At 37.7% G+C, this 12,527-nt stretch overlaps 1 protein-coding gene and 1 long non-coding RNA gene across 10 annotated transcripts in view; one reads left to right on the top strand and one right to left on the bottom strand.

The window, feature by feature from the left end:
* Positions 207-8,431, bottom strand: NABP1 (nucleic acid binding protein 1). The gene is given in 6 exon segments (NM_001244491.1): positions 207-955; positions 2,051-2,117; positions 2,746-2,821; positions 4,478-4,549; positions 7,406-7,544; positions 7,844-8,431. Coding segments are annotated over 6 exon segments (615 nt in total). The 5' UTR covers positions 7,935-8,431; the 3' UTR covers positions 207-785.
* Positions 8,566-12,527, top strand: part of LOC100516649 — a 104,704-nt gene continuing 100,742 nt past the window's right edge. For all 9 annotated transcript variants that reach the window (XR_002339369.1, XR_002339371.1, XR_002339370.1 and 6 more), the window contains exons 1-2: positions 8,566-8,926; positions 10,133-10,229. This is a non-coding gene — a long non-coding RNA (uncharacterized LOC100516649). The remainder of the gene's footprint in view (positions 8,927-10,132; positions 10,230-12,527) is intronic.

The raw sequence follows: 12,527 nt of genomic DNA, 5'->3' as shown, positions 1-12,527 counted from the left end.
GGTCAATGTTTATTATGACTTTATAACCCCCTTAAATTTTAGTATCTGACATGGTAGTTTCAAAAAATACACATTCAAGGCCTCAGCTTTAAATTTTCATTCAGTGTAATGCACAAAGCTGGTAAATATTAATAGGACTACCCCAAAATAAAGTAAACGTAGCTTTCTTCTCATTTCTTATTATAATACAGATCACATTCCATTTCTTAATTCTGGTAAAGAATATATTTTTTGGTAATAAAACAAGAGTTTAGGATGATTTAGTTCTTCAAAAATCTTAATGGCAGTCACTCAATGAATAATTCAATCATTCCTGGAGTCACAAACACTCAAAAACTGCTGTTAGCATTGACCAAGTGTTTGTTTTTTTTGGTGGTTATTGCTTAGTTGGCAATTATCTGAATTTAAGACAAAAGAGCATCTCCCACTAAGCCTTATTTTAAATATTACAAAATTTATACAGACGACAGACTCATAGAGGCTAAAATGCTGATGTCTTAAGTAATTCACCCATGAAATGGGTGCAAGTCTTTTAGAGGTTATCCAAAGATCTTTTTGCTCTAAAAATAAATGCCCCTATTCTTCAGAGTGTTCCCATTCTTCAATAGGAGACTTGAGCAGCTTAATAGTTTTGCTATAAAAAACAAACCACTCCTGTTAACAAACCAAAAATGTACAAGGAAACCAATAAAGGACAGTTTTCACAGTTAACGATAAATAAAAGTGCAGTAAGTGTTCAAGTAGGGCACGTAGTTTAAAAACTACATGTGAATATTTGGCATAGGTCATCTTTTAAAGGCTCTTCTAGGGTCCCTGCCATTACTTATTGTGGTCATGACTGTCTGATTATTAGCTGCTCCTGGTAGTTGTGGATTTATAGGTCCCCGGCCATTGCTTCTACCAGCATATGAAAACTGGCATCCCCTTGCTTCTGAGCCAGACTGAACCCCGTTTCCTAAAAAAAGAATATAAAAAATCATTACCATTTTCAAATACTGATATATAGAAGTACATCTATTTGAACTTCTTACACATGCTATTAATGCTTAGAAGTAACATTAGGGAACGAACAAAAGACCAAAAAAAAAGACTAAATAAAACAAAATAAACTACTGGAAAAAACTCACTGTGAGTATTAGGTTTTTCCAAATGTATAATTACTGTAAATATATCAACTTGATACTTGTATTAATAGCCGGAATAAAGAGCACCTTAGGCAACAGAATGAGAAATTAATAAAGAAAAAAAGCATAGATAATGCACTATCTACACTATAAGGAAAAAAGAAAAAGCGAAAAGGCAAAATAGTATATACATATTGGCATTTAGTTCAAAAAAGATTAACAATGTTTCAAAAGAGACAATGTAATTTTACCCTTTTAAAGGAAAAAAGGCAAAATTTCCCACAGCATGATGACCATCAGCTGTACCAAACATGTAGCTAACAGATCAAGTAAAACTTCAGCCACTCTAATGAACTTCAATCACAAGACTTTTTCTCTGGTCTTTAAGGATAAAGCCTTTAAAAGACCTTTAACAAGGATGTAAGAACCACTGACTTTTGAGGGCATTTAAGGGGTAAAGCCCAATCTTTTAAAGAGGCAGCTATCAGCATGTGAAAACTTAAGGTGAGCTATTGGTCTGAAGATTAAAGTGCTTGCAGGACACAAAAATACCAGTTATTCTGCATCTATTTTAATAACTAGATTACAGAAATTTCGTAAAAAAAAAAAAAAAAAAAAAAAAAATTAGTGGAAAAATAACGTAACACATCACCAAAACTTAGATTTCTGATTATTAGCCAGTGTTCATCACTGCATTCCTGCTAACTGGCCCAAATGTTTAAATATAGGATGTGCTCAATAAACTAGCTTAACAGGATATCTACTTTCTAGAAAATCAGTTATTTGAGAATTCTTTCTTTCACGCTAATTCCCTTTTAGTGTGCCTAATGACATTTTTTCCTCTAAATTTCTCATAAGATATATTCCCTTTATTGTTATACCTGATCACAAATATATATATATATATACATACATATAAATCTTACCCACTGGTCCAAATGTACCTGTACCCATATTACTATTCACAGAATTATTCTTCTGTTCACTATGTGCCTGTAAAAAAAAATTTAATCAAATGAAGGTTTTTTTTAAAAAAATGTATATTATAACAATATGTTGTATCCATCTTTTTAAAAATTTTCAACCATTTTTAAAAAGATTTATCCAAGTCCTTTCAATGTTAAAATATCCGGGAATGTTCCCAGACCCTTCATAGCTTGTTACACCTTACTATATTTCCTGCTATTACTCCCCACTCTTCAAAAGTGCTAGACTGCTAAATGGCATAGTATCCCAGGCGGACTGGTTTTGGAACCCCCACCCCATCCCAGCAATACCAAAATCCGAAGTTATTCAAGTCCTTTGTATAAAATGGCACACTACAGTCAGCCTTCTGTATAGCAGGGTTCTGCATCAGTGAATTCAACTAATACCATCTTGGTTGGTTGTATAATCCATAGATACGAAGGACTACGGATTTAGTCTACATTTAATATATGATACTACTGATACCGATAGAGTAATAAAATATATAGAATAGAAAAAACTCTTAAAAGATTCTTTTCAAAATTATCTTCATTATACTCAGGATATGATGGCTTGGCAACCTAGCCACAGAATTATAGTATATGTCAAAAATTATCCTTTTCATAAAAATAGATAATGCATTTGGACTAATTACCCCTTTGTTTTGTTGTCCTCGATAATCTGGGTTAGGTTCACTGAAATTTGGCACTTCTGAATAAACCATACAAAATCTGAAAGACAATAAAGAACAATTTGAATGATTTCTGAAACAAAATAACTTTACATAACATGCATAACTTTTTAAGAATGAAGAATTTAGATGTCAAATGAATTAACCAAACAGCTACATGCTAACTCTATTCACTTACAACAAAAGCTTCCTAAACGCTTATTTCATTAAAAAAAAAAAAAAAAACCAAAACCAATGTTTGGTGGTCTACATTGTTTAAAACTATTTTGTATTTTAATTCTTTTTCTGTACTGCAAAAAAAAAAAAGTCAAAGATCAAGAACACAAAAACATATATTTGTTCTGTTTTTCCAGAGGCTGATGCCACTGAACCATGTTTAGGGTTCCAGAGTGATTTTTCCAGCAGTGGTGATGGATTTGCACTGATCCACTCACACACTCTCATCCAGTCCCTCTTTGACCAATCACTGAGAATCTGCAAAGATAACCATTCAAGGTTAAAAGTGGATTCTGCAGGCATGAATAAAGACAACTGGCTATCAACAGTTTATCCCAATGCTTGTCAGTTGACTATGGTGTATAGTAATTAACATTACACATAAAAACTTCCTTAGCTCCTCACCCCACAAATAAGTTAGAACCAGTTTTGGTAAATCCTAGACTAACCTTGACAAAGTCACAAAGTACTGAATGACCTCCACTATTATAAATACTTATCTATACATGCAGGCTGGGACAGGATCCTAGATCTTTCTGTAATATTGACAATAAGACCTCTCATAATACACTGCTCTAATACTACTGTAAATATGAACAAAAGTGAATCCTAATTTTCCTCCAAGTGAAGGCAAAGTGTTATGTTTCTGATCTTTAAAAGCTAGCAAAATTGCTTATTTTTCGTAAAGTATCTTATCCCTGCAGTGTAGAAGAGATATTTCCTTTATTTCATTTTTTTATTGGTGCCATTTGTGGCTTCTCTCTTTAGATCCCCTCTAATTTGATGGGCATTAAGTAGATGTCTTAGGCATTAACCAAAGTGAATGGACTTAATGATTTGGCTCATTGCCTACACCATACTTATGAGTACATCCAAATGTCTAGGCCAGCATGGAGGCTGAATTACCTTTACACCCCTAGAGAGGATGGTTCCTCCAAGTCAGGGTGGAGATTACCAGGGTAGTAGTTTATGGAAGCTCGCATTGCGGCTGCCTGTACGGTACCTAGACTGTGGATAAATACAGGACTTCAGTTGTCATTGCTGCAAGTCCTTTTACATATGGGTACATATTCACCCATAAACAGAGAAAAAGAAAAATTAAACTTAGGGCCTAAAACCCATACCCAGCTTAAGTGACAATTCACTAGAAGACAGAACTTACTTCAAATGGCACTTGTGACTTCTGCAAAATATACATTCCTGAAGCCTAAAGAAATGGTCCCTTTGGGGATTGCCTCAAGTGCAGCTGCTTAATGCTCTTTGCCAGGAAAAACTGACATTCTCAACCACAGGAAACAGTATTGATAGCTGTTAAACTAGCTCATACATGCAAAGTTATTTTTATAGTTAAGCTGCTGCTGGTATTCTATTTATCAGTCAAAAAAAGCCAAGGAAGAGGTTTATAATTTATACCTACCAGTTACTCTGTAGATATTATTTGTAATTTTTTCAATTATATGAAATGCATCTTAATACTTACTCCCCAATTTTTTGAAGTTCTCCACCCCTTCCAGTATAAAGTGTCAGACATCCTTTCCACATGGATGCATACCTAGAAAGAAAAGAAATGTGAGTTCTATAGAAATATGTATATTTCCTCCTACTTAAATCAAATAAATCTTTAAACCGCATTTTTTGCATTGGGGTGCAGGTGAGGAATCGAACCCTGTTTCTATCATAGTAAATCAAACACAATTAAGCTAATTTTGACTGATTTGTTATTTACTGAGGAATAACATGAAGAAAATGCTACCTCCAAATTTTGACATAATTATCTAAATAATAATTAACCCTAGAAAATATGTCTTTTTTGCAAAGCTGTTATTCTCCAAAGATCACAACTTTAGTAAATTAACATAGGGAGAACTTGCAAATTGCAGAGATTCAAGCCACAATTACTTTTCAATCACAGGACATATAAAATCAATACCCTAGTGTTTACTTTTACAATGATTTACTTGGTCTATAAGATATTGATAAAATAATTTTTCCTTTGCCTCCATAAAACACAAAGGCTATTATGTGTCATTCCTAAGCTACCGAAAATTTAGTAAAATTTAATCAAGGGGCTAAAAAAAACTAAGATCACAAATCTTTCACCTATATGTTTTTCCAAATTTGCAATTTTTAGCACCAACTTGGCTTAACGATTATTTACACTAAACAATTCTGAATGTAGACAGCCTCATTAGATAACATAATCCTATACACAAATCTGAGAAAAATGTAAAATAATGAGTATTATAAAATAAGTCCAACGGGTGGTTTTTGGTGGTTCTTTGTACAACTGCTATGGTGACTGCATGATTTAGAATCATAAATTATAACTAAATATTATTTAACTATGTATAGTGATATTTCATCTTTTAACATAGGTTAATAAAAATTTACTAGTTTCACAATACATAGTTCTCTTCAATTAGAATTATTTACTAGGAGTTCCCATCATGGCGCAGTGGTTAACGAATCCGACTAGGAACCATGAGGTTGCGGGTTCGATCCCTGGCCTTGCTCAGTGGGTTAAGGATCCGGCATTGCCATGAGCTGTGGTGTAGGTTGCAGACTTGGCTCGGATCCCACATTGCTGTCTGTGGCTGTGGTGTAGGCCGGTGGCTACAGCTCTGATTAGACCCCTCACCTGGGAACCTCCATAAGCCGCGGGAGCAGCGCCAGAAAAAGGCAAAAAGACAAAAAAAAAAAAAGAATTATTCACTAAAGTCTCCATTCACCATGTTCAAGTTACACAAAAACTGACTTACGAGACAGTGCATGAATATTCCCCCTTACTAAAGTAAAAATACCTATTCTGAGAGAAAATTTGAAGTTACTAGACCTAAAACATTTAACTTTCACTTAGTTCAGGTATGAAATAAATGTTTGCAATATTCAAATTACCATTATTGAGAGGTATGCCTTTCTTCAAAAGCTACTTTTCTTGGATTCAACCAGAAATTAAGGGCCTTCCAAGGGGTCAGACTATGCTGGATGTGTTACTTTAGTAAGTAAGGCATAATTATCCCCATTTTACAGAGAAGGAAGGTCAAAAAGTTTAATAACTTCCAGATCACACCGACTTCTAACCGAAGTTAGAAAATAGTTTCTTTGGTTTTGAATTTCCCTTTGAATTATACGCCTTGGTCACTATGCTCCTTAAAAATCCTACAGACCAGCTATGGCTACTGAACTTAGTTCTTCCATTTTTTTTTTGATGAACATGTCTATGTATCTTCCATGACTACAAAATTTGAAATAACTGAAATAAGATGCTGTTTACAGTGCATAAAATAAATTTTAATGCAATGGATGAGATACTCTGGCTGCCAAAAATCTTTAATTATGCTATTTCTCACATACCCTCCCAGGTAGGAATTCTCTTTTGTGCAAGTTAAAGATGTGGTTTAAAAAACACTACTGGTGTCATAGTGAGTCAGTGTACAGGAATAAATGTTTAGGTCCTGACTCTCACTTCCTTCTTTGATAATACTCTGCCTCACTTCCTGAAGATGTGGTAAGACCTGTAAGATAATATCAAAGGGCTCTACGTTCCTACTTTCAGGGTGATCCAACACTTTGAGATGCTATCTACTAGGCCAACATCAATCTCCACTCACTTTTCCTATAACTATGAGCAATAAATTATTATAATTCTATTAACCACAAAGCTTCCAAAATCTGCTTTTAAGATCCCTTTCTCATATTTTAATCTTCCTAAGAAAAAGACTGGATAAATTTTTAAAAGGTTGCACTAAACTATTTTTAAAAGCCAATCTGCCCACTAACTCTTTTGGATAGAAGTATCATTGACATCTTTCTGCCAAACATTTTCTGCATATCATTTTGGTTTTTGTACAACATTGCCCTTACAGCAGTAGTCATAAGAAATCATTTTCCAGAATGTGCCTTACAGATACTGTAAACCTCTCCTCTTTCACATCCATGTACAAATTCGATACACCACAAAACTGCTAAATTCTCCAACTACAACCTCAATTTACATCCACACTGTCTAAATGAGTACAAATAAAATACTGGCAAGACATCAAGTCATTAAAAGGGAAAAAAGGTTGGAAAAAACTAAGTGACAGCTGTATTAACTTGATTTTTAACAATCTATTAAAAAGACTCAATAATCCCTGAACAGTATTTAAAAATCTGTAAACTGAGGGTGGGGTTGTTTAGATTCTCAGTTGAAATTGCTTTTAAAGGCTTAGGTGTTACAAACCAATGCTGTCCACCAACTGAGGTTAACATCGAAGGGGGCTCAAAACTTCTCGGAGTGGCCCCGAGGAAAAACAACACGAAACTTTAGAACTTGCCACGGTCCTGGGCGTCAGTCAATTTCGATTTCCCAGACTTCTACTTAGGAGACACTCTCAACCCCTTCCCCAACCCCTTTATGAACACCTACCCTCTGGTCAACCGAATAATATCCCCCGGCTGAATGAGACCTCCGATTTCATCCCACACGGAAATAGTGATGCTGCCCGTTTTATCTGCTACTTTGCATGATCTCACTTCATGGCCGTCTTTGGTTTTGGTCACGCGTCCTGTGGGGATTTAAAAAATCAAAAGGGGGAGGGGTGTATTAGAAAATGAGTACTTCCAAAAAGCTAACTCCTCCTCCGGGATCAAAAGGCGTCTGAAAGGTGGGAAGAGATCGAGCCCCGGGTTCTCGCCCGCAGGTAGGCTACAGCCCCAGCAGGGGCCAACGGAGCCACGTGGATGGGGGAGGGGAGAGAGAAGGTAGGGAAGGGGGAGGGGAGCCCCCGGCTAGCGGCGGCAGCGCCCTTCCCTCTGGCCCCGGGACGCACTGCGGGCGGCGGTGTGGGCTGTGGACCCCACTTACCTATCTCCAAGACAATAAAGACGACATTTAAGTTTTTCAGTCCGGGCTTAATATCTTTTATAAAAAGAGGGGGGTCGTTGACCCCGTTCATAATGAGGCAGGTGCGGCTACGATGCGGAGACTCGAGTGGGCAGGGAGCCGGACAAAGCTTCCCACCACCCCCCTGGGCCAGGTGCGAGGGCGGAGGGGCGACCTTGGGCGAGGATGGCAAGAGAAGGGGCAGAAAGAGGTTAGTCAGGGACGGAGGAAACCAGCTCAGAAGACACTGAGCCGAAAAAAACTGGGGGAAAAAAGCGCTGACAAGTTTAAAAGAAAAAAACACGAACCACTCCGCACCCCGACCCCGCTCCCAACCAGGCGACAGGAAGGCAAGCGTGAGAACTGCCCCTTCTTTGGATAAAAGGAAGAAAAAAAGGCAGCGAGAAGATGCCTCTGCCCTGAGTCCTCTCACACACACACACACACATACACACACACACACAGGGGCGCGTGCCCAGCCTGTCCCGAGCTCCAGGGAGGGAACAGGCTTTGACTGCGAAGCCAGAGCAGAGACCAAGCTTCCGCGCACCCAGCGTCCCAAACAGCGACTGCAGAATGCGCCCGCGCACCGGCTGGACCCCCGCGTCGCCCCGCCCCCTTGTTACGACACACGGCGTCGGGCACGCCCGACGCTCCGCCCTCTAGGCTCTGGAAAGGGGCAGCCAAGGGGCGGAAACAAGCAGACGACGCCCGCTCAGCCTCCTTAGCTCCTCCCCTGGGCTGTCAGTGCGGACCCCGCCCTCTCAGCCGTCCAATCGGCTCTGAACTCCGACCCATTCTCCTCCTGCTTCCGCCGTCGCCGCGCGGCGTCTATTTTGCCCTGCCTAGTCTTCCTTTTTCAGGCTTCTACTACTCACTGTCCAGTTTCTGGTTTTCTTGCATATTGTCCCTCAGATTTCAGTCCTTCGCCCCTGCTTTTTAGTTTCGCGGTCAAGGAGAACGGTTGCTGTGTTTTAGAACGCAGTGGGTACGTCAAAAAGTATGCAGGAGAGGAAGAACAAGGTTCAAGCAAGTGTGGCTGGTCTGGTTGAAAGAAAATAAAAGGTAGGGATGGGTCCTTAGCAGCGAGGCTGGAATTTTAAGACCAGAGGGCAAAAGAGTTCCACTCTACTGCCTCATTTTAAGCTTATTGAGAGCAGGAACTGTGAGGTGGCTTGCTGAAGGTCACTCAGCAACTTTATGAGCAAGCAGGACACAAACACAAGTGACCTAGCCTTGGTGCTTTTCACTCTGTAATACTAGGCAGATAAACAAGAAGTTAAATTCCTTTGCAAACTTAACTATTTTTTCTTGCTCCTCTCAGATTACACTCCCCATTTTGCTTTTCTTCTCTACGTTCATTTTATTAATAGTCTGTTTTTAGAGCAGTTTTATGTCTACAGCAAAACTAAGAGAGGAAGGTACAGAAATTTCCCATATGCTCTCTATCCCCACACATGCGTGACCTCTTCCCATTATCAATGTCTCCCCCAGAGTGGTATGTTTGTTACAGTTGATGAACAACATTAACATATTATTATGCAAAATCCTTAGTTTACCTTAGGGTTTGTTCTTGGTATTGTACATTTTATGGTTTTGGACAAATGTATAATGATACGTATGCAAAATTAATAGTATTATACAGAGTAGTTTCATTGCCCTAAAAATCTTGTGCGCCACCTATTCATCCTTCCCTTACCCCTCATCCTTGGCAACCACTAATATTTTTAGGCTTCATTTTCCAGTATGTCACATAGTTGAAATCATACAGTATGTAGCCTTTCATAATGGCTTTTTTCACTTAGAAATGTGCATTTACATTTCCTCCCTGTTTTTTTCATGAGCTATCAAGTTTTGTATTTGTTTTTGTACATCCGAAACAATCATATAACAACAGTGGGAAACCCTGAAACATAAGCTGAGGTGGGGGAAAGTTTTATTTATGTGGTGTAGTGAGAAACGCATGTAGTTTAGAAACAAACCTGGGCTTGAACTATTTACTAGCTATGTGACCTTTAGGACAGTTGATTACATTTTCTAGTCATAATTTAATCATACAAAAATAAAAGGATTCCTACCTTACTTACAGAGGATTACATGGGCTCATAAATTGTCCAGCTAGTCCCTAGCAAATAGTAGGTACTCAATAAATATTTCCCCTCGCCTAGTTTCTATGATTAAAGAAAAGGAAACAATAATAGCTTAAGATGTGATTACTTATTCATTTCATCAATCCTGTTGTGACTGCTAACTTTTATCTCCATTTTACAGACGGTAAATAAAATTCACCAGAGACCACATAGCCAGAGAAGGACAAGCTGGGTTTTGAATCTAGGCAATCTTGACCCCAGAGCCCTCCAGCCTAAAGGTAACTCTTAGACTAAAATTGCAGTGGTGGAATTATGAGTCAAAAACAGACTAAAGAAATAAAGTATTAGCAGCAAGATATATCCGTAAGGCTTTAGAGAATCACCTAATTAACTCTCTGAGATGGTAACAGATATGTTGAGAAGTGTATCAGAGAATTTGTGTGGCAGAAAACTTAATTTTTCCTTGAAGCTTTCTGAATATTTTTAGTTCAACCAGACCAATTCCCAAACATCTGCAAAGCAGCAGCTTAGATACATTACAGCACAAGAAATGAGTTTCAAAGATAATTACAACATTAGCAGGAGAAGCAAGACATTCTTGAAGAAGCAGAACCTTGCAATTCATGGACAAATAAGGTCCAGAGTGCCAGAGATATTGATGTAATGCTAGAAAATGGTGTAAAATAATATTACAAGTATGATTTCAGCATAAAATAAAATAAAGGATGAAACATGTCAGTTAATGGCAGAACCAATGCAGTCTCAGGGCTCCCAAAGGCTCCCAATATGCATCAGAAGCTCTCATTCTATCATGATTATCTGATGTGACTTGAGGCTTCAACTGGATTTCCCTCAAGCTATATTCTTCAACACAGACAAAAAAACATTCTCACAGAAGCAGTACTTAAATCAGACTCTCTCTTTTTTTTTTTTTTGAGATTTTAGAAAATCTTTAAAATATTACCAATTAATTAACAACATTCAGCAGAATTGTGGCCAAGAGTTTGGGCAAAGAAAGTTAGTCACTCCCTGAACCCTAGGTCATTTGTTCCCAGAAAAGGTGTTAGGTAGGACTGCTCAAACCAATTTTATTGACATAAAGAGGAACCAGATAGTTGGGAAAGCAGTCCCACGAAAGCAGAAGCTGGTGTTCAGAGGAACAGCCCAGCCCTGCCCTTCCCCCACAGAACAGAATTCAGCCAAACACCTCTCACTTCCTTCCCTACTAACTCAGCAGTTCTCAGAAAGGAAATGGCAACAAGTGCTTTCTAATTTGCCAAAACTAAAGGCAGTCTTGAGAAACAAGATGGTGTGGGCAGTGCAGGAACTCTTCAATCCACATCAGTTGGTTCCAACTACCCCAGAGCACTCCTCAAGGGTGGTGATTAAAAAAAAAAAAAGAAAGAAAGAAAGGAGATGTCTAGGAAAGCAAATATTGCCACCAAGATAATCTTTCCTAATATTATCATTCAGTCAAACAAAGATCCATCACTCTGCCCAGCCAGTTAGATCATATAGTTTACCTTGTTGATTCTTTACTATATTCCCAAGATTACTTCATGGTCTTCCTTCCTTGTTCTATGGGTTTTCTTCATTTTTGTAGCACAAACATAAACTTATTCTGAAATGATGAGAGGTTTGTACCCAGACCCTCAACAACACTGCTCTGTGTAAAGAAGATAATTCTTGGTGAGGTTCAATACAATACAGAAGAGCATCCATGAGACTCTCATGCATAAGTTTGCCCACTACCTTGCCTTTGCTCATTACTGGGTTCTGGTTTCTAGGACCCCGAAGGTCATTTTCACTTTCTTTGTGAAATCCATCTATTTAAAACTATTATAACATCAATAAAATACCTGGCCAAGTACTGTTTGATATCAGACATCTTATGAGGTTAAACTGACAATAAAAAAAATTAATCAGAACTACAGTGTTCTCACATTACAGAGATAATCCACTTTGTAGCATAATTGGCCAGGTCATAAAAAAAAAAATCTTTTCTTAATCTTCTTAAAAAGATTTAACCAGAAGCCTCATAAATAGTGTTTAGTAATATTTACAACCACACAAATCATTCTTATAATGATAAATGCTAACACACACTGAGCATTTGCTATGTGCCAGGTATTTTATACTTATTTATATGTTACTTAATATTTAATTCATGTGAAGTGAATTTTATCATTTTATACTAAGTTATGAAGCTGGGATTTAAAACCAGTTCTCTGTTATATACAATGACCTTTTCTACCAAACAGGTTATTTTTCCTAAAAAGCGCATTTCTTTGGTTATCTAAGTGGGTAATTGGATTTTTTTTGAAGGTTCGTAGTTCAAAATGATAAATGCAGAAACATTTTATCTAATCTGCAGTGTGTAATTGTGTGGGGAAAGTTAAGTTGTCTTGTGAGGAATAACTTTGTAGTTTCCCTTGGGAAGAAATTCAGCCTTAAATGGGTTAATTCAACTCAACTATGTTATCTTTTTAATGACAGAATGAATGACTTTGGCTTCTGTGTTCGAAAAAGGTTCTTTCAAGTGTACTACACATGTAAATAGCTGCCTTAATTTATGG

Source organism: Sus scrofa, chromosome 15 (assembly GCF_000003025.6).
Source record: "Sus scrofa isolate TJ Tabasco breed Duroc chromosome 15, Sscrofa11.1, whole genome shotgun sequence".
NCBI lineage: Eukaryota > Metazoa > Chordata > Mammalia > Artiodactyla > Suidae > Sus > Sus scrofa.
The sequence above is the reverse complement of the archived record's forward strand: the minus strand, read 5'-3'. Positions and strand labels throughout refer to the sequence as shown.